Source organism: Filicampus tigris, chromosome 6 (genome assembly GCF_054856515.1).
Source record: "Filicampus tigris isolate MCC_2025a chromosome 6, RoL_Ftig_1.0, whole genome shotgun sequence".
In the NCBI taxonomy this organism is placed as follows: Eukaryota; Metazoa; Chordata; class Actinopteri; order Syngnathiformes; family Syngnathidae; genus Filicampus; species Filicampus tigris.
This window is the reverse complement of record NC_141222.1, coordinates 16,396,835-16,420,026: the sequence shown is the minus strand read 5'-3', so window position 1 is coordinate 16,420,026 and position 23,192 is coordinate 16,396,835. Positions and strand designations below refer to the sequence as shown.

Here is a 23,192-nt window from a genome sequence, read left to right as displayed (position 1 = left end):
ATCAGTAAGGCACAACAATGCTGTATGCTAGCGTGCGCGTTTATTCGGTCATTTTAGAAATGTTTTTCAAGGGGAGACAAAGGGTACAAAAAATTAAGTGCTACAGCAAAATGGAGACTGTTGCTTATAACAGGACTAGCTTCCAAAGCTGCGTTACAGCAACAGGTCAGTGTCTGATTATTTTCTAGTTGTGAATACTCAAATGTTACAATGACATATTTATTTGAGGAGACTGAGGGCATTGATACAGCAAGGAGGAGACTGTGGCGTCTCACGTTGCAGCATTTAGAACTAAATCGGCAAAAAGTTAAGCTAATGTTAGCATTTATTTGAACATTTCTAGCACCGCATTTTCAAAAAATAAAATGACAGATCATTTTGACCATGAGTGCAAAGCAGCGTTTTCTCATCCAATGAAACTGAGCCCACAAAGAACAAATCAAAGGAATACTTTCACACACACACACTATTACCCAAATAATTTGCTTTATTCAACATAGAAGATTCCTTCACACAAGGTAACAAAACAGACAATGGATTTTTGTTTGAAATGAAAAAAGAAAAAAAAGTAAAACAAACCCACATTTTATTGCACTTTTAAGTTATAAGAAAATAAAATTCTAAGTGAATGAAAAATCACAAAAAATCCCTTTAAGGTTTTTTTTTTTTCTTTCCGTCTGTCTATAGTCTTTTTTTTTTTTTTTTTTGCCAGGCAGTTTAACACAAACTGAACTGAAAAAAAAAGACATTTTAAAAATAAACAAATCTGATTTATCAAACCAGACCATAAATTAAACAGCGGGGGAAAAAAACAATGAGGAGAAAGAGCAAGATTGTTTTGTTGTTTTTTTGTTTACTATACAGTGTTACAACCACTTTCACAGTTCAGCTTGTGACTTTTGGAGAGAAGTTTTGGCTACAAGGTTCACCTTTTTTTTTTTTTTTTGCCCACCATGTGTAACACTTGAACTTAACGGGTGGGGGGGGCCCTCCACAGACGACAACCAATCACACGCCGGGACGTTTTGTTGTTTGTTCTTTTTCTTTGAAAGCATTTTGAGGAACGTGTTCACAAGTTGTCCGCTAGCACACTAGCACGCTAACACTCATGCTTCCTTACTTCTTTTTCTTCGCAGGCGATCCCGTCCTCTCCGCCTCGTAGAGGCACGTTTGGCTCAAGTTTCAGTGGCAAAAAAAAAAAAAAAAAGGAAAAGAGAAAAAAAAAAAGAAAAGGAAAAAAAAAAAAAAAAGGGATGTTTGCTATTTTTTCGTCTTCTTTTCTCCGCTCTCAAGTACACAAGAGTTCAATTTGGAATTTCGCCTGGGACTAAAACGTCACAGCAAAAAAAAATTAAAATAAAAAAAGGTTGCGACTATTTCTGTCCCCCCGGTTCATCTAGCAGCATTAGTACAGTTTGGCCACGGACTGGGAGGTGGCAGGTGGGCGGTGGTCTTAATGAGAAGCGGGGAGGGTGGGGCACACTGGCCTCGGAGAGTTTGAACACTGGACTGAAAAATTGAGGACAGCTTTGACTTTCCTGTTTGTTTTTTGTTTTTTTTAGTGGCGACATGGTGGATGGCACCAGCTGGACAGCACTGACGTTCCTGTTTGTGTTTGCGTCCTCCTGCCTGATGTTAATCAGAAGAAAATACCACACACCACCACCAGTTGGACTGCAAAACAAAACAGCCGTGATGTTCCTGTTCCTGGAGAGATCTGGCCTTCGAAGGCTGGAATGCATCCCCAGATGGACTCAAGAATTTTTTTGTTAGACATGGTGGAGGAGTTTGGTGGGCGAGCGGGGCTGCGGCACAATTCCACACACCCCAGTGGACTGAAACGACTCCGGACAGCACTGGTGTTCCTGTTCCTGTCTTTCCACCTTGGCAGAGACGTGCTGGGAAGCAGAAGGTGTCACCACACAAGGTAAGACTGAAGAACTCTGGACACCATTGACGTTCCTGATACTGATTCTCCCCCTGTCAGATTTGGTGAAGTCAGGACGCTGGAACACACAGCTGGACTGAGAAACAACACACTGATGTTTCTGTTAGGATGTGGAGGGAAGTTGGTAGTTGAGGATGGGAGACAGCAGATTCACTCTCTTCTGAAGGTTTGAACAGCGCACCAGCTGGACTGAAAAACTCTGGACAAACAGCAATGTCGTTCCTGTTCCCTCCTCCTCAATTCCAAGCCAAATTGGAACAAGCATCGCCGGATGTGACTAGATGGGAGATTGGTGGATTGCAGAATCTAACGTCTCCGAAGATTGGAACAGCCCACCAAGCTTAATCAAAACACTCTGGACAGCACTGATGTTCCCGTGGGAGGTTGGTAGGCGGGGCGGACTGCAATTGAATTCTTAACCAAGTTGGAGTGAAAAACGTCTTGCTGTTTTTTCAACTCAACGCCTGGGAAGGCTGGAAAACAAGCTTGACCAAAAACACTGTTCCTGCTGTTTTTTCCCCAACAAACAATGAGAGGGGTGGAGGTGTTCTAATACTGGGATTCGTTGCCGTTAGCAACAGGAAGGCAGAGGAGAAAACATTTTGAAATTCACAGTTGATGACGTTGAGGTTCAGCGGAACAGGAACGGCAACAAAATGAGTTGAAATTCCAAACGAGGTCTCCGTCTTGGGATTTGCTTCTCTGTACGTGACAATAATCGGCCCTTATGATCGGGGCAGACTAGTGTTGGGTCGCTTTTAGGGAGCTCCTGACCCCCCACCCCCGGATCGTCCACCCCCTTCCTGCCTCCCAGTAACAACGGCGCGTTCACTTCATGTCCACGTCAAAGTCGAGCACGAGCAGCTTGGTCTCCTCGGTGCCGTTGCGGCTGCCCACGGCGCACACCAGCTTGGTGTTGGAGGCCCGTATGCGCCACACCACGCCGCCGCTGCCGCCGCTCTCCAGCGTCACCAGGTTGCGGATGAACTCGCCCGTCTTCAAGTCCCACAACTTGACCGTGCCGTCGTCCGAGCTGGTGATCACAAAGTTCTTATTGAACTGCAGGCACGTGACGGCGCTCTGGTGCTTGTGCGGACCTGCGAGACACCAAGACGACACGGTCAGACAAAAGGGATGCCGGCGTTAGCATCGGATAATGCTAGCTGAATAGCATAATGGGCCCTTTGCATGGAACGCCGTGATGTCATATCCATGGCTGATAATACAGTTTACTAGGGCCACAACTCCCACCCTTTTTTTAAAAAAATGATCAATTGGTTGATTATTTCAAATGGACAGTGCAAAAAATGCAATAAGAAATTAATTAAGGTTCAGTTACTAGTTTGGTCGGTGTAATGTCATGTCATTGCTTTCCAAAGTAAAATCAGATGCTTGCAAATTTTTTATTTTGATTCAACACAAAAGATAATCACTCTGCTTTCATGCAGGATTACTGAAATCAGAGAATATTTACTGTTGAAAAACTGGAATTACAATTAATAGTTTATCAAAAATAATTATTAATTTGCCAATTGATTAGTCATTGCACTTGCAGGGTTCCACATTAGCAGTGGCCCAGGACCACTACCTGACTGTGTTGGGCCACCCGAAATTCACTGACGCTGACCCAAAATGGCCTGTACAAATTTCATAAATACAATGAAATTAATACGTTCGTACTTTTAAAATATTGGATATTATATTATATAATATTTTAGGTTTAATCCACCTAACTTGATCAATCGATTTTGAAGATAATTGAAGATGCCCTGCGCATATTTTTTGTTTTGTTTTGCACTTCAAGTTAAATCCTTCCATAAAGAATGTCTTAAACAGGATAGGATATAAAGCCCGGAAAATGTCAAATATTTAACATTTAGATAGCCAGGAAAAAAAAAAACCTAAAACATGACATGCATAATAAAGTAAGGGGTCATCACAACATGGCTCACGGTGGCCCTGCAAAAATGGCTAATGCATGGAGTTGTCTTCCTAGCGTTTTCCCCAAAAGGTAGGCGGCGACGTAGCGAGGCTTTTGCACGTGCGCCTCTGTCACCGAGACTTGTGTGCAAACCATTCAAGTCAAGATGGCGGCGCCTGCTGACTTCCGAGCCAGCGAGAGGCTTGAAAGCGATATCTTAATGAAATCAATTTGAAGCGACACCAAACACAAACAGCGTCTATAGCCCCTGTTGCCATGGCAGCAGGATCCATTCGTGGGTCATTCAAAGCGCTGTGTCTACCTATTGTGTCACTGCCCTAATTATACAACTGACAAAGAACCTCCCCTTTATCTCAGACATCAACATCCGCCCAAAGCTCACCCCTGCCAGCCTTTTTCACCATCACACCATGGTGCAACCCCCTTTGTTTCATCCTACTGTTTACTAATGAGGGAATTTCGGGGTGGCTTTTTGAGCTTCTTCCTGTGAGCTACCAGTGGCGCTAATGGAGTTCACGCAAACACAAAAGCAATGTAATAAGCTTTGTTTGCACACGCAGACAAACAAGCTCGGTGTGTCTGGGTTGGACTGGCCCAGTTCTTGATTTGTCGGGTCATTACACAAACGAGACATATCACTGGGGGTGAACAATTAATCTAACTGAAATTGACATCGCAATCTAGTAGAACGCAATTTTCGAATTGCAAAGACTATCTTGAAAAAACAAACCAACAAACAACAAAAACAAACCTGCTCGTTTTCATAATCGATACGTTTGAAAATGAACCGTCCTTGAGTCGAATGGCAACTCATGTATCTAGATGCATAGCAAAATGCCTTATGTGAGATGCACACCAAGCACAAAACTAATAAATCGGTTTCATGCTCCTCATGATTTGTTGTTTCTTTGAATCTAATTAACTCGAATAGTTTGAGACTAGGAGAACTTTTATTGATTGCATATTAATACATTACCATATTACCATATCAAAACGAATTGTAATTCAACTGAATCGAATCTAAAATGAACCGTTCTTGCATTGTCACGTACACCATGTATCGAGATACATATGGAATCATCTTTCATTGGAGCGATGCATACCCCTAATATATAAGTATATAATGATATAAGGTTTATGAATGACCGTAATCGCGTCAATCCCACCTTGCAGCGTTTGCAGACACTGGCCCGTCTTGATGTCCCAGATCTTGACGGTGGAGTCGGCGTTGCCCGACACCAAGATGTTGTCTTTGAGCTCCATGCCGCTGGTGAGCGACTGATGGCCCGTCAGCGTGTGGATGCAGTTGCCCGTCTCCACGTCCCACACTCGGATGGACGTGTCCAGCGAGCCGCTCACCACGTGGATCCCGTCGAACTGAATTCAAATGAACAGATTCACTTCAGCTTTGTGGCCATTTTGCCACGATGACGGCGCCGCGTCGGGTTGGCGGCTCACCTGCAGCGAGTACACTCGGTTGGTGTGGCCCTGCAGCGTGTGGAGGCACGTCTCCGTCTCGGGGTCCCACACTTTGACCATGAAGTCGTAGGCACCGCTGACCACCCGCCGTCCGTCGTACTGGACGCAGCGCACGGCCGCCACGTGGCCCATGAGGACGTGTAAACACTGGCCCGTCTCGATGTCCCACACGCGCAGTGTGGCGTCCCGAGAGCCACTCACCACCCTGGCGACGCAAAAATCAACAAACTCCCTCCTGAGTATCACAATCGCTTACAAGTCGGAACGGATCAATGTTGATTGGTTTTGTTGGGTGACATATGACACATCACAAAACATGGCATTACAGGTTTGCTGTTTAATCTAAACTTCACCATGTTTTCCTTAGATAAGTGCATCAAACCAATTCATCACCTAACAAATTAAAGAACCACCCACCGACCAAGTTTATTCCTGATAACCCACCAAACCACTGATCAACAACAAACTAACTAGCCGACTAAATGACTCACCCCTTTATTCAGTCACCCTCAATTTTTCACCTTTTGGTAGGCGCACCTCTCCAAGAATGTTAATCCCGCTAACTGACTGACCGCCTACTGTAATTAACCTTGGCAACCAAACCCAACCCTTAACCATACTTGTGATCCAGGACTCTTTTTGTAAATGGAATTCATCATCATTTGTGCGAGGACAAAAAGCCAAAAGACATAGGGATTTTTTTTAGCAGCCCAATTTCTATAGGCAGCTATTAAACTTGGGCTTCACACATTCAGCGGCATGTTTACCACTTCCTTTTGCTGCTTTGACAACCTGAACCTCAAAGTTCCTCTATTACTCTTCAACTTTGCACTTGAATGTACAAAAAGATTTAAAAAAAACAAAACTCTAAAAGCTCCACCCGGGGCCCTCAAGCTCGCAGAATGGAGACTATATTTTTAGAGACTGTGAAAGATAAAGCGTCCTTAGGGTGGATTGCCTACACAAGTTTGTTTACATTAATACATTGAGTACATCCATCAGTTTATTAGAAACAAGTGGGCCTACCTGTCTCAGGCTGATAACGCACATTCCTTGATATACTACGTTGCGTCGTTACGTCTGCAGGTCATGCAGTGGGGGAAAAAAACCATGCTGTCTAATTACAAAAGAACCCCGCTACATGCAGAAGAAACGTCTGATATGTAACTCACTGTCTGCTTTTCAACTCGCAGTCATCCCACCGAGCCAGTCATCAAAAGCTACACAAAACCTCGGCGGGCCCTGGGGCGCAAAGAGCACTTTGGAGCCTCCCCGGTGTAATTGTCGAGTGAATGAGTGAGCGGAGAAGCTTCACTAAAGAGGGCCTGTTTAATGGCCACCATGCTCACTTTCACATAGACACAGATGCTCTTTTGGTCTGTCAGGTTGCAGCTGCTATTAAGCCAAGAAAACAACAACATTAGAAGAATGCTCATTACTTCCTCCGAGCAACCTTTTACTTTAATCGTCATTTGTTTGCTGGTTCATCAGCAGGATGATTCCAAAAGTACTTGACATGCTTTTTTTTCCTAGACAACTTTGCAAAAGGGGCAACACTGGCCAAGAAATCGCAATTTGGATAAAGGGTGCAGAACAAGTAATTTTCCTCCTACATTTTACCGATGCCAAGAGCAAAAACTCATGGGTGAACTTTACTTTTGTTTGCTGACAACTTATCTTTCCAAGACCCAAATTTTAAGCCCCGCCTCAACCATATCCACAATTGTGGTGCGTGACCACAGTGGAGTTTTAAGGTTTTTTTTTAGGGTTTTTTTTTGGTGGGGAGGCCAACATGTCTTGAGAAATAATTTCCTATTTGGGGCTGAGGGTGTGACCAATGGGGTGGTGGATCATTTGCAGTATGTTCTCTGCCAAAATCTGTGCACACCTGCTGCCTTGGAGTTCATGAGGTTTGATGACTATTTTGGAATTCCCACCTCTGGAAGATATAAAAGGTGCTGATCCTTCATTTGCCGATGGCGGGGCAAGACTGGGAAATAAAGGGGGATCAAGGGGGACCTTGACAGCATTTCTGCTTAACAAGTAAGTTTGTCATCTCTTTTAGGTTCTTGATTGATTGTAGGCTCCGAAGGATAAAAGTTCAAATCGGTAAATTCAGTGTTATAGTAACACTATTAGCACTAAGTCATACTGCCAATTTAGCAGCCATAGCTAGCTACTAGCGTCGGCTAGTTTGCAGAGCTAATACTAGGTTAGCATTACTCGTGTTGCTTTTTTGTTGGGTTCTCTGTGACTATTTATATGACTCTGTGACTATTCAACTACACACTTTCATAATTGCATACAATTATGAATTGAGAGTTGCAATCATGCATGCCAGTGGGAGGCGCATCTTCAATCTGACTCAAGGTGCAGCCTGGGATTGGATTGGTATGTTGAGGTCTTGAGGCTAAAAACTCCCCCTGTTATCCTACACTATTTTTTTATTTTTATTTTTTTGCTGGTCCAGGATCCAAATACTACCAGTAATATAGGTACAGGAACCTAATCCTAACTCAAATCCATTTCTGGGCCAACACCCAAACCTGAACCAGAACCATATTCCTGGTGCTGGACCTAACCTTACTAATATTTCAGGTCCAGACTTTATAGCCCCAACACTAACCCTAAACACATTTCTGGCCCAAGCCTAACATTAGATCTGGCCCAGTGCCGTAACCCCAACCAGAACCACATCTCATCTCACGGTGCACGACCCTAACAGTAACAGTATATCTAGTCGGGGACCCCAGTGCCAGTCCTAACCCAACATCAACGAATAACGCTACGTCCAAGACACCAAACCTAACTCAAATCCTTCTTCTAGTACAGGACTCCAACCCTAGTACTGGTCCACGACCCGGAAAATCCCTAAACCCAATGACATTTCCGGGCAGGACCATATGTAACACCTAACCATATTTTTGACCCAGGACCTTAACCCAAAACACAATTCAGGTGCGGCACCTAAATCAACCTCAAGCCATATTTCTTGTTCAGGACGGTGACATAAATGGCATATTAGGTCAATCACTCTAACCCTAAGCCTAACTCAAACAATATTTCTGGTCCAGGCACAAAACATAACCACATTCCAACTCCATTTCTGGTCCTCGAAACAAACCGCATGCCAGAAGCGCCAACAGTGTTTCTGAAGTTTTACAGCAATTGGCCTTACCTTTTCTCGTGCAGATGCATGCAGCGCACTGTTGAGGTATGCCCGTAGAGGGTGTGGATACATTCTCCCGTCTCTGCATTCCAGACCTTAAGCGTGCGGTCGGTGGAGCCGCTGATGATGATGTTGTCGCGCATCTGCGACGACCACACGCCGCCCGTGTGGCCCACCAACGTCCTCAGACACTGTGGGGAGAGAAGTCATGTTCCTTAGGGAAAAGCGATGTAGAAAATCACATTTGAATGTTACGACCAAGAAGGCGTGCATTTTCCATGACTTGACAACTGTCCAATAAAGACGATGCCCTCATTCATTCTCATTTGGTGCGCTTGATTAGCAATTGATTAGCACGCTTACGGGAAATCCTTCTGATCAATTGGATTTGCGCAGTTTGCCTCCATTGTGTGCCACTATTACAGGATCTTCAATGTGCTCAATTAAAAGTGCATGGGTAGAGGCTGCTGTGTGTACAACATGAGAACGTAGCAGCTTTGTCACAGGCAGAGAGGATTTACCGCAGGGAGCGTGAGCAAGATTACAGTGCAACCTGTGCCAAGTCTCTGTCCTGTGATTAACGCGTTGCGGCGCATGACGGAACTGCGTAAGGCCAATCCCGCTAGACTTCAGCTCAGTGAGAATATAAATGACTGCTTGCAGTGAGGATCATGTGATTGCTACATATAGATGCTTAAAAGTTAGCCCTTTTTAGTTTTTATGCAGAAATGGATAAGGCTTACAGAACAAAAAATATATAGCTAAAACATTCCAGTCCACACATTCTTTTGGATTGACTCGTCAGTTTGGGAGCAATGAGAAGACCACCATTCATTTTTGTGTTTTGCATTCTCTGGTAAGAGTCCAACGTGTAATAAAAATGTCCAACGCGCTAAAATATTCTCTGATTTGGACAGCACTCATACGAAAGCTCTTCTTGTTGGCATCATTCAAACTGCCATGTTGGCGAAGACAGGAGGAGGAATCCTCTGGTGCCGACGCGGATTTTTGTTTATACAGCCTGAGTCTAAATCAGAGGTCCCCAACCACCGGTCTGGAGCCTGATACCAAGTCGCATAGACGGAAAAAAAAACAAAAACACAAACATAATATATATATTTTTGTCGTAGAGCAGATACCTCCCGATCGGGAATATATACCAGCAGACTGCCAAAGCTCTAGTAATCTTTGTTCACGCAGGACAGAGAGAAAATGCTATGCTGCTAGTCGAACGTGATGTATGGTAAAGATATACAGTATGTTTGTAGACAACGACAATATCGACGGCTTTGTAGCAGAATTGAGGATGGTAATTACTGCTCGATTTTTTGTTATGGTAAGCAGTGCTTCTCTTGCACTGACACTTTAATTTTACATATTCGATTAAAACTGAAAGATTAATAAACTCGGGCTTGTGTGAAAGCCACTTTTCATCCATTTTTTTTGCAATTATGTTTCTATCTGCTACAGGGGCTGAGATTTTAATTATTTTGTAGGTGTTGAATTTCTGGGAAAAATTCAGGTTTTCGAGGGTAACTCCAAAGACGACCATAGGGTTTGAGGAGCTGTTGAGCCAGGCACAGTTCTTTAAAGGTTTATAACAACCGTAACATCTACATCTATGCTTATTTCTGTCAACTCGTCTATGGAATTTTGCATTTAGAGAGAAGACTTGGTAAAGACAAAATTATATGGTTTGGTGGAACATTTTGGTGATTAGACATACAATATTTCATTCCCTTTTGGCTTTTGTGTCAGTTTTACAGTAAACTTAAACTGCCAGTCGCACACGCAATCAATCACATATGCTTTCTCCTAAGAAAGTCCTGGACAATTAGCAAGAACCAATTTCATTATTGATCAATTGTCAGGCTGTTTTCAGCGACCAGTTTTTTCATTTCAGAGCACACGGATGATGGAATGCGTATCCCGCATCTACCGAAGAGCTCATGGCTCCAATCATGATTGTTAATTATTGTGTTGCGAAGATTTATTGATTATGCGGCACGATGGCGCACCAGCCAAAGTGACAACAATCGTTACGATCCAATTTTAAGTGGAGTTTCTCAGGTATATATTCCCGGTCCATTCAGTTTCAAGTTTTCTATAAGACTCCTAAGACACGCCTCTATTCTTCCTAGGGAGGAGTGGAAGCTACCTGAACAACACCTCATCATCATCATTTTTCACAGGTGTCCTAAAACTTTTGTTCACATTTTATTGTATAGTGATGGCCATGTACTTATTTTTTTTTTTTTGCACTCTGACCGATCCAATTTCGAGTAGTTTATTTTCCACGATCAACTATAATTTTGCTATGAATTCTCATTCATTTTTGATTAGGTCATTTAAAAACCGTAAGAGGAGTTCGTCTGAGCAGAGCATGTCCGAGGTCCCTTGATTTTTCACAAGGTCGGTCGGATAGTTTTGAGTGGAGTTTTTAGGGCTGTGTTTGATTTCCATAATCTTCTCAAAAAATAAAAAATAAATAAAAACTTTGAGAGGTGTTCCGCAAGAAAGTGTTCAAGGTCCATTTGTTTTCTGTACAATGTCACAGGCATCCAAATATTGTACAAATTCTTTCCGGAAAAGTGGAAGCTGGGTGACTAACCGCACATTTTCTTCAATTTTAACTGGCCAGATGCCATGATATATTGGTTCAAGTGTGTAAAATGGCGCGACAGAGCACTTAAACACCCTGTGACAGACTGTGAAGGAATGCTGACTGTGTGGAAGGCGGTACATGCAGATGGTGGTAATCTTAATGTATCTTTTACACTGCACTTTTATTGCCACGGACAGGCAATTTGAGCTGAAATGGTTGAGTGGGTTTAATTCCAACCCCTCTCTTTCTCTTTCTGTTGAAGCCGGACGTGAGCTACATTTCCAATCGTGGGGAAATTCGCAGCTTGTGACTGAAACCGCGTCTAATTTTTGCCTATAAACACGCAAGGAAATAGTGCAATAACAAAAAGAACAGAGGGTTTTTATTTAAAGTGCTGTAACAACAGTGGTGCTGCAGAGATTTACAACTAATTCCTCACATTCCATTTCCACAGTGCTTTTCTTTTGTCAGCGCCACACAATGCTGCACCACAAGAGCTGTGTGGCCGCACTAGCAACAGCTTGGAATACCAACGCTGCTTGCGGACGTGCTACATCAGATAGCGCTGCAGATACGTCATGGTTCTTTCAGTCAAATGAGTCTGAAAGTCATTCAAAGTGTTGTGGTCCATATAGCTGACTTTAGTGCATCTGGCAGGGAATCAATTCCCATTCTGTGCCTCAGTCACAATCATCCTGTGATTGACTGGCGACCAGTTCAGCGTGTAGTCCCCCTTCCACCTATGGTCAGCTGGGATAGGCTTAGCCTGAACAGGTTAAGTGTTCCAGAAAATAAGTGGAAATGTGGTGATTTAGATATTGGACTTTCATGCTGCTGGCGGAGGAAGATTTTCACTCACTGTTCAACCACAATCACTATGATAGACTGTTGACCAGTCCCACCATCTGCAGGGATAGGCATACCCTGAATGAGGTAAGTCCAGGGTGTAGTATGCTTTTTTTTTTTTTTGCTAAAATACACAAAGAAAACAGGAATAAATTGAATCTGACAAAAGTAATATGAAAATTAACCAATTAACCAACCAAAACCAGACATTGCTTTTGAATTGTGATCCAACAGAATTATTTTGCAAACACTTTATTTTTACATATTCGATTGAAACCGTAAATAATAAACTTGTGCCTGTGTGAAAGCCACATCTAAGCTCTCAAATTCTTTTGGAATCATATTTATATCTGCTACAGGGGCTGAGATATCAATTATTTTGTAGGTGTTGAATTTCTGGGAAAATTTCAGGTTTGAGGGTAATTCCAAAGACGACCTTAGGTTTTGGGGAGCTGTTGAGCCAGGTGCTTTAGGCCTTAATGTATTAAAGTGTGACAAGTAGTCACTATGTTGTTTGGTGACAGTGTGTACCTCACTAAACATGGACTAGAGGAATCTGACATAGTTGCTTCAGTTGTTTAAACACAACATTACAGACAAGCATGTTAAAGGTAATGCTATAAGACCATCTCCAAGAAAATACATATCTTAAATTCTTAATTTTGTCAGATTCATTTATTTCTTTGACCACAGCATTCTTTCTGACTAACAAAGGGGTACCAACAATTTTGCCCACATGTGTAAATAGAGGGCAGTTGACTGGTTTGCACGTCCGCCTTACAGAGCAGAGGTTGTGGGTTTGAATCGTGTATGGAGATTGCATGTTCTCCGCGTGCCTGTGTGGGTTTTCTCCGGGCACTCCTGTTTCCTCCCACATTCCAAAGACATGCATGGTAGGTTGATTGATCACTCTAAATTGCCCCTAGGTGTGATTGGGAGTGTGAATGTTTGTTTGTCTGTGTGCCCTGTGATTGGCTGGCAACTGATTCAGGGTGTACCCGGCCAACTGCCCAAAAACAGCTGTGAGAGGCTCCCGCACACCCGCGACCCTTGTGAATGCAGTATAAGCGGTTTGGAAAATGGATGGATGGATGGATGGATGTGTCAATAGATGGCAAAATGTCCGTTTATTCAGCTGTGAATCTTTTGCCATTCTTAGTTCTCTCTTTCTTCCAGTTGTATACAAATTGATTGGCCTTAAGACCTACCTTGCCCGTGATAGCCGACCAGACTTTGAGCGTGTTGTCGTCAGAGCCGCTGACGATGCGGTTGCCGCAGAATTGGAGGCAGGTGATCACATGGTCGTCGTGACCTTTCAGCACCTGAGCGGAAATAGAGGCCAATCGCTTTTTCAACATGAAAGAACCAGCGTAAAATGTCAGTAATCGCCGCGGGTGTTGAAGCCAGCACTGCATGCCGTGACTGGTCACATGTCATCTTTCAAGTTGACAGGTGGGTCGCGGGTACTGCATGATCAGCCCAGTGCAGGCATTTGAGGTCCCCTCTACTCTAGTTAGTTTCTAAGATGTGCTGCCGGATGAATACACTTAACAGAGTAGGAGTTCATCAGGGAGAACGTTTGGGTCCGTTCATTTTCTACAAGATTAAAATTCATTCATTTGAAGCAAAATGCCACCTTGGAGTAATTGAGTTATCAATCCAGTTTGTTTCGTCCCCAGTAGTAATCTTATCAATTTGAACACAGTACTTTGGTTGAGATTTGAGGACACCGCTCCAATTAAGTGTCATTCCTAGTGATGTTCATCAGGGAAATGGACATTGAGGTCCATTCCTTTTCTCCAAGATGCAAACGTAGCAATTTAAAGGAAAGATCAAAATGATTAGAGTTCCCCTCTCCTCCAGTTAGTGTCTAGACGTGTGCAGTTAACACTGGAAATCAGGAAAAATAGTCAAGATCTGTTCATTTATTTATGCAATTTCTGTGATTTGAGATCATCTTTCCTAAAATCCTATGCTTCCTCATGTCGTGTCTTCATCACGGCTATTTGTTTGGCAGACAACGATGCAGCAAGCAACTGGGCTGCACGTGCCAATTCCTGGTTTTACACGCATGAGGCAGCGCTACCCAACTGCCGTTGCCAAAGTCATAAAAATACAGTACATACAGTAAAGACAAACAGTGTTTAACAACAACGGATTTACTCATGGAAATAACTGAGGTCCACTCATTTTCTCAGAGAATTACTAATCGATATGACCCCACCCCCGTAAAAAAAAAACCAAACAAAAAAAACGCTACCTTGGGTGATTTGAGATCCCCTCTCCTCCAGTTAGTGTCTATTCTGTGCTGTCTGATGTAGGCACTCTTCCAGGGGCTGTGAGTAAAGCCAGGCTTGACGATTTTCCTCTTCTTGAGGGGCAAAGGCTCATCAATGCCTGATGGTGGGGAAGTGTGAGGGAAAGATGAGTTGACTTTTTCAAGGTCATTCTATTCAACTTCAAAGCGACATGTTTCTGCAGAGGATTAAGCACGCACCTTCTTCCCGGCATTTTTCCCTCCACAGCAAGTTGTCCTCTGCCAGAATGCGCCAGTAGCGACACGTCTGAGCGGCTTGGAGGAGGTCCTTGGGCTCCAGGAACGACAGCACGTACAATGCCAGCTGTGGGAACGGCGAGGGCGAAACGTGAGAAAGGGACAATCGAGGAACAAAAAAAAGCACCTAAAGCTAAGAATGTGCTGTACAAACAGTGAACAAGTGAACAAGGATGATGACAAGCTGTTTTTTGGGGGGGTCTCTGCTTCATTTGGGTAGAGTGAAAATATAATAGCTTCATCGCAGTGCTTCATGCTTCATGGAAAATATGGAGAACTATGGAACTATGGAGAGCAAATATTGGTGTGACAAATTCAGCATGTGGTCAACAGATCCTGAGGCTAATTTGCCAGCACCAGTTTCAACTACAATTAAAAAACGCATTTTCACGCTGCTACAAAACAGCTTAAGGCAGCCTGGGTGACAGCAATATTTTTTTCCATGGCATTTTCATCTACTATTTTTAGTTTTTCCCCACCCGTAATAGTTAGTTATTTGTCAAAATGTTTATTTTTTTTTTAAATATTGATTTTTTTTTAATCTAACACATTTTAAATGTTTGGTCATAAAATGTAATGTTTATACATTTTTAAAATATTTTTATTTTATTATTTTTCTCAATATTTTTGGGGGACAAATGATTTAAAATCATTTCCCCCTATTATTATATATTTTTATTATTTTGTGTCATATTTTTCATTGTTTTTATTTTTTATTTTATGTATTTTTTTACATTTTATACTATTTGAGTATTTAGCATCCCACATGTTTGTTATAGTTTAATTTTAATAAAATACTTTTGAACTAATATGTACATCAATCTGTGTCTAATACTGTAGGGTTTTGCCTCATTAAAAAAATTCTCCTAATATTGATGTACTTTTCATCCAAATCTTTTTTTCTAATATTTGTATTTCTCATCCAATATTTTGTGTAAAACTTCATTTCCCATTCTTTACTCATGTATTTTTCCCCTCACAAGTTTTTGGGGTATTTTTTTCCCCGCATATTAGCAAATGTTTTATCTTCAAGCTAGAGAAACGGAAAAAGTCTGACACGCACAAGTTATTTATTCATTCATTGATTTATTTTTAAAGATTTAGTAGAATAGTGTTGTCGTTAAACATCCCGGAACAAAGCACAACTTTTCGGGTCCTATATTTTATGACCTTTTACAAAGGAATAAAAAGCAAACCATGTCGAACAGAACTCCGCATTAAGTGGGCTTCACACATCCCTGATCAGGTACAGCATGACAACAATGGATTCCGCTATTTAACAAGCATCTCTAGTTCTCTGAGTCACCGTGAATAACGCAAGGCAGCCCTCGGTCGGATTAGTACTAGCGACATGTCAGGTGTTTCCATTCAAGAGCTTGACGTCTGACACAAAGAGGTAAAAGAGGACGTGTGGTGGATTGAAATGGAGGGGCAATTCTATTTTTCTCACCTCTTTGGGCAGCAGGGAGATGAAGTCGCGCTGGAACTGCGGTTCGATGACCTGCATCATATGCTTGACCTGCGTGGGCTCGCAGATGTCAATCAACTCGTCCAGCGCTAGCAGCTTCTCAGGGCCGGACCAGCTCTGCAAAAAAAGACGATAAATATATATATATATATTTTTTAAATACTCTCACACATTCCTGCATTGAAAAGCAGCTTGGATACTGTCTCCATGGAAACAGCTTATAAGCAATTATACAGTCGGGATCATGCAGTTGTATCATTTTTTTTGGTTGATAATATTTTTAATTTGTCAATTTTTTTAATGCAATTATTTTCAGCTATATTTGTTTTTATTAATTGTGTAGCCTTTCCTAATTTTTAACATTTTGACATGTTTGCCTGCTTGTAAACCTTTCAATATTTTCGCATTTATTCTACTTGTCAGATTTCAATTTAAAAAAGGCAGTGCACTAGTTGAACACCCGTCCACATACGGATGGGTACCACCCGATGCAGTTTTATTACCATGCAAACCAAAACAAAGAGTGTATAGGCCACGTGGGAGTCATTTGGGTGCTTATGTAAGCTTGTCATTGGGCACCTTGCGGACGTGCCGCCTTGTGTTTGGCGTCTATAAGACGAAACAACTCCCGACATGCCCTACGAAGCGGCGGCGGCGGCAGAGATGGCTGCAGGCACCTCGCCTATTTCAGGCTGCAAACACGCAAAGTGGAACGTCACAAGCCGGACTCACGGCAGTGGAAAAGCACACAAAACTGACAAAGACTACTAACAGCAGTTTGTATTCAAGTATGACAAATCTGGAGCAGGGGAAATGCTTCACTTTTGCCTCAAACTGGAAAAAGAGCACGCAGATTCCTCCAATAAATAAACAAAAAAAACATCTAGTGCCACATCTGAGAGTTTCATATTTTTTATCTTTTGTCCAATATTTTGTATTGTTTTCTGATATACTCCTATGATTACGACACTTTGTGTGGGTGTGTGTGAATGATTGCTGATGTACTAATGGATATCTGTCTTGGGTTTGTTGGGAGGGAGGGCATGAACGGATTTTTTATTTTATTTTTTTTCTAATTATATATGTTTTGCTTTGAATGTTTTAAAGCACTTTGAGATGCATTTTTATGTATGAAAAGTGCTATATAAATAAAATGTGATTGATTGAAATGAATCCACCGCTTGAAAATTTAGATGCCAAATACTGAAACTATGTGCTATGACACTGACTTTGAAAATGGGACTACCTGTAGTTAACTTGTCTATATTTCTATATCTTCCTGCATTTTATCTACTTTCACATATATATATATATATATACATATACATATATATATATATATATATATACATATACATATACATATACATATGCATATACATATATATATACATATATATATATATATATATATAAAATACTGCATTTTTGTCCAATATATTGTATTTTTTGATTCCATCTATTTTTGCACCAGCTGTTTTTATATGTACTGTATTTCTAATATTTATAGATTTGTAAGATACATAAATATTAGGAAGTGTCCCAATGTTTCTGATGTATCATCTAACATTTTTGTATTTGAGGGTCCTGGGGATGTTTCTCTCTAGAAAAAGAGAATAAATAAATCCTGAGGTGGACTACCACTGATTTTTATTGCGTGTTTGCTATGTTAGGAGAATTTGCACCATTTGCATTCTGTGTACATTGTGTTCTCCTTGTATGCTCTTTGCTTGGTTACAATGCATTCCAATCATACATTTCCAGCGCAAAATCCTCGTCAGCCTCATTCCAACAAGCGTTGTGGTAGTATCTGACGTTTGTAAAATTCCCTCCCTAGTGTATGATGTTGAGTGTTTCCCCTCTTGAGTGTTTCCTCAGCCTCCTGCCATTAGCTGATCAAAACGTTTGTTCTTGCCGCAGTTCCCCTCCTCCTCCAAAACACTCTTATGTCACACAGGCGTCCTTGGGTTATTTATGGAGCTTTTCAACATTTTCAGGAATTCCCCTAACCAATGTGTCTGGACTTGAGCTGAGCTGTTATTTAAGAGTAATTTTCAAGTAGGCTGTGGTTAAAATGGTCACAAATGCACCACGAATAGAGAAAAGTGGAGCTTTTGGACACATTTCTGTGGTCAAACACTATATAGTATAGTGGGGCACGTACAGTTAGCATCATGTTAAAAAACAGAGGTGGAAGTTTTTTTTGTTCTTGTTTTAAGAGGGTTCAAGGTTTGCATAGAGGAATTTCATGTTTTAGTTACTGGGTCAAATAAGGCCCGAAAGTGATGGACAAATAATCAAATTCAAATAGACATCATAATGTAGTAGAATGCGAATAGCAAAGACTGTAATTTGGGGTGGGGGGGGGGGAACAAACCATTTTGGTCATAAGTAGGCTTTATTGTTTATATATGTACATTTTAGTTTTAGTATCCACATACGTTCAGCGCTGGTAAGTAGTCTATTTTTTTTTTTTTTTACATATGTACATTTATTTTTTAATATCCAGATAAGTTCAGCACTTAAGTGCATTCCACATGTTTCCATAACAATGTTCCCTACCGCCCGATGTTTTTAGTTCTCATGTTAGTTGATAGTGGTCTGCTAGCTAATTCACGCTCCAAATAAAATATGACCTTGTGGAATTTATGTTCTATTTTCCATTTCCGTATTCGAAGTGGCACATTCCCACCACCTTAAGTCATCCTAACAAGTACAAGATGTTATGGAGTTAGTCTTGTTTATGTTCTTGTCAGAGAGTAGAAAAATGCTGCAATTTGGTCAGATAAATACAGCACAGCACAATTTTTCAGAGGAATTCATGTGCTGTTTTATCCAGTTTCATTTAAAATGGAACTGTTTCCTGCTCCACATTAAAAATGGCATGGTCCCTTTACACCATCCAGGCATACTTCACCATGCCATTTGTGTTGTTTCCATTGAATTACGTTGTGATTGAATAATTTTAGGTTGTGCCAAGAAGAGCCAGCACAAATTAAGGCTAGCCTTTGCCGTCTGCTGCCTTGTTCTCATCAGAGCACATTCTGCAGAAAATTGATGTCGACAGAGTGCTTATATTGCACCTTGGATTCAACACACAGGCCAGTCATTGTCATTTACTACTATTGTATTGGTTCTGGTCAGCATGGACGCAGCCGGATGCAAAAAAAATGTGCTTGCGCAACCAAATATTTGGTAACAGCTCAACCTTGCGCCATTCTTCAGTACTTGTGTCATGTCGTCACTTTCTCTGTTCCCCGAAAAGCATGACAGGCCGAGACGGGACTGGGGAATGTACAGAATGTATGTTTGGCTTTGAGCCGCCTGTACAATCAAGAAGCTCTCAGTTTGAAAAGATGGTAAACTGGCCTGAGGACTTGTCTTGGAAACACACACAAACACACGCGGGGTGTGACTGCAAGGAAGCCGTAATGAGCAGTTTCAACTCTCATCTGTCATCACTCAGACGTGAACATGTTTGCAGTGACGTCTTATTTCCAATAGGGTCAATTAAAACCAATCTATGCTTCCAACTAGTTATCAAAAAGCCCCGTTATAAATATGATGGATGGGCGAGACAAGCAGTTAACCGATTGTTCGGCTGCAACTACCAGAAGCGCTGTTGAATCAGGCGACAAGGTTGCCGTCTAAGGAAGAACAAGGTGTTTTTTCCAATTTCAACTTCCTGGTTTTTACATTCGATTTTCTTTTCTTGATTTTCAAATTAATGTGTTGATGCTAAGAGAAAATGTCTGAAGGCTACCTGCAAAAACATCACTATTAAATTGAATGTATAAAATAACTGAAACCCAGATAGTTGATAATAGGGTTGGCAACTATTTTAAAAATGGTTTAATCTGTCAATTATTTTGTCAAACATGAATATTTCAAATTGACAGTGAAGACAGTGGTCCGTTATGTGTCGGAAAATAGGTAAAAATGTGGATGAAGTCGTTTTTGAAGTAAAAGTAAACGTTTTATTTTGATTCAACACAAATATATTCAGTCCACATTTATGGAGTATTAAAGAAATGGGATCATATTTACTATTGAGATGCTTAAATTCTACTCATTTGGACACTTACAAATAAAAAAGGAAACGATTGATCAATTCTAAAACAATTGATCAATCTGATCGATTGCGACTCTAGTTGAAAAAAGAATTGTACTTTGAGAAAAGATGGAAATCAAAGGGAAATCTGAACAATGACATTGAAAAAGAAAAAAATCGCAAATATAGTTTTTCCACGTCTGCATTGTCGCGGTTATCGAGTGTTTTCAGTGTGAATACCTATTTGGTGCCAATATGTCATCCAATATGTCATCCCTTTGTCAGCTTTTAGCCATCTAGGGCTATATAGCATTTGTCAATTTCAACTTTTTGTTTTTTACATTCAACTGTCTTTTCTTCACTTTCAACTTAACGGAAGTGTTTCAAGGCTAAAAATGTCATTGTTGTGTTTACATTCTCTTAACACTTCCACTACATGCCAAACATCCTCACACAAGATGTTACTGTTGTTGAAATTTTAAATAAAAATATTGAGTTAAAAAAATGTTGAATGTAAAAACCAGAAAGTTAAAACCAACTGTGTAATTATACAATCTGCCTCTCACAGAGTGAAACTTGCAAACAGACTGCCTTAATTATCCACGGATTAGCATCTTATCCTCGGACCTGTTAATAAATAACAAGCTCAAAAAATAATTCCGAGGTAGATAGCATCTGTTCAACTTTTTAACAGCGACAACATGTCGTCCGTTCATCTGCTTTTAGCCTCCCCGACAGCTCAGGCTAATTCCAATTCCACGCAACAGTGCCTTCCAGTGATGTGCAGGCAGGGCTGGAACGACAACAATTATCGCGTAAGAGCAAGAGTGAACATGGATTGATTATTACCCCTGCCCATGGTTTTTCCTGCACATAAAATTTGGAGGCGCCCACTGTTATTAATTGAAGTTGGATGCCGTCAACAACCGTAATTGTGGCATTAGCCACGGTGACGGGGTGGCGCTATATCAGAAACATTTGGAAGTCGCACCTAATAGCGTCAAAGAACACAAGCCGAATGACATATTTTCTTCCGTACAATGCGTGATGGATGATTTATATGGAAAATATGGAGACAAACCAACAGAATGGCACCAATGACCTCGATTTGAGCCATGAAAAACCCTGCCTACCTGAAACGTCCGGAGCCATTCCTGGAGCCCCGTGGGTGGCTGGATGGAGGTGATGCGGCGCCTCTGCTGGCCCTGACCGTTGGCCGCCCGGATGTGGCCGAAAGTGGTGGGCGTGGCCAGGCATGGCACGATTCCCGTCGGGCTGGAACGATAAAAACGTTTAATGGGAAACATTACAGTGGAATTATGCAATATTCATGAGAGCAATTAGTCAGAAAGGTCAGCACCGTCATTTGCATGTAGAAGGCTAAAACCAAAGCAAATAGGTTTCATTATTATTATTAGGAAATTCCAGGTATTCTGAGTTAGCGTCGTATGATATGAAATAGCACTACAAGTAGTCGCTCAAAGGGAACAAAATACATATTAGGGACGCTCCAATGAGATCCAATGCAAGACAATTTAAAAAAAAAAAAAAACATCGACTGCTCGTCTAAAGGACCAAGTAGGGCGTTTTGCAGCATCAAAGACCCTAAAACTAGTGGGTTTTGCTCTTTCTTCTGCAATTTTTGGCAACACTTATTATTAAATGGTTGACCACTAATCGTAGCGTCAAAGGAATAAACGAGGAGGTTCTGCTTTTTCATGACTGCACACGAGACCTTAGCCCCAACTAGGTCAAATTATTTATTCAGTGTTTATCTTTTTTCTGAAACAAATATTCAAACAGTTTGACACGACAAGATTGCGGCCTATTTCACAGGAGCTCAGCTAAGTGAGCCAAGGATTTAGCCTCCAAATAAATTCAGGAAAAAGTGACGACTAAATTACATGACCTTTTCGACTGACCACACTGCTCTTCTCACAAATAATGTTCCATTTGTGCTATTCTGAGTTGAGCTTTTAGGGCAATACATTTTTACTTTATCAACAGGGTACGTCATTAATTAATGTTGGCCTGTGGCAGCCACGTATGGTGTCGGGCCACCAGTACAAATGTCACAAATAAAATGTGATGAAATCAAAACGTTTTTGCTTTTTCAATATGTAATATTCAACATTTACCTTTGCTATTTTTAACCCATTGAGCACATGTGATTGCAGCCATTCACTGACGCGTTGTGCGATACGTACTTGCGCGCATTTTGGCAATTGAGTGTACAAGCTTCACTATTACATCCGCTGATACACCTACATAATACTAAGTTTTATTAAGTATTATTTTGAATCATATCTGTATACTGGGGAGTGGAGAGTGTGAATATATTTTTAAGCAGCTGCTACTTCATGTTTGGGCCCTTGTATCAATTATACTCGCGTGGCCATTTTAAGCCTGGAATGGATTAACTCTTTCCTTGGTTTGCTATTGGGGCCCAAAAAAAAAAAGGCTTTTAATTTAATATGTGCTATTTTAAATCGAATTACAACTTGAATTTTAAAACGTTTATCTGTGTAAAAGTAGAAACGATATCATCTACTCGTTACATGAATGTAAAATTGACCCCATATATTTGTTTTTGATGTCTGTTGGTACTGTGTTTTGTACACGCTGCTGTGAGAACACTGAGGCAGAAGAAATCCCCTGTGTGCTGGAAACAGAATGCAGCAGAGTGGGGAAGCCCAGGGTCCATTTCATTATTGATTCATATTTAATGGGCCAGGATGCCGATACATAGCTGGTTACATGGCCACATTTACACTCAAGTGCCTGTTGTGTGCATCTGTGTAGTTTTAATGGGAAACATGTGCATCAAGTATTCATGGGAAACATCAGAGATGGCTGGCGGGAAAGCGTCATTCCGTTTGAACATTTCAGCTTTGCTTTCCTTTCACGTCCTATAATACGTTTGGCGGCTAAAACTAGCGCCTGTTAAATATTTCATTTCTTTTGATGCTGGAAAGTGTGAAAGGCATGTGACACTGTTGAGATGAAGCGGATGAAGCGGACCTTGGGTACTTGAGGACCTTGGCCCAGATAATGACAAATGACTTTTCTGTCTTTGGCTTTTTTTAACACTTATCCTAAACAAGACCTGAGCCCAATTATCTTCAAATAA

General features: G+C 41.3%; 1 protein-coding gene across 2 annotated transcripts in view; it reads right to left on the bottom strand.

Annotated features, from left to right (window-relative positions):
* Positions 1-469: 469 nt before the first annotated feature.
* fbxw7 (F-box and WD repeat domain containing 7) overlaps positions 470-23,192 on the bottom strand; it is an 88,207-nt gene continuing 65,484 nt past the window's right edge. For both annotated transcript variants that reach the window (XM_086033265.1, XM_086033266.1), the window contains 9 exons: positions 21,196-21,337; positions 15,994-16,128; positions 14,487-14,610; positions 14,250-14,386; positions 13,198-13,311; positions 8,548-8,729; positions 5,349-5,574; positions 5,057-5,267; positions 470-3,045 (listed from right to left, as the gene is read on the bottom strand). In XM_086033265.1, coding sequence (XP_085889391.1) covers positions 2,777-3,045; positions 5,057-5,267; positions 5,349-5,574; positions 8,548-8,729; positions 13,198-13,311; positions 14,250-14,386; positions 14,487-14,610; positions 15,994-16,128; positions 21,196-21,337 — 1,540 coding nt within the window. In that variant the 3' untranslated portion in view covers positions 470-2,776. The remainder of the gene's footprint in view (positions 3,046-5,056; positions 5,268-5,348; positions 5,575-8,547; positions 8,730-13,197; positions 13,312-14,249; positions 14,387-14,486; positions 14,611-15,993; positions 16,129-21,195; positions 21,338-23,192) is intronic.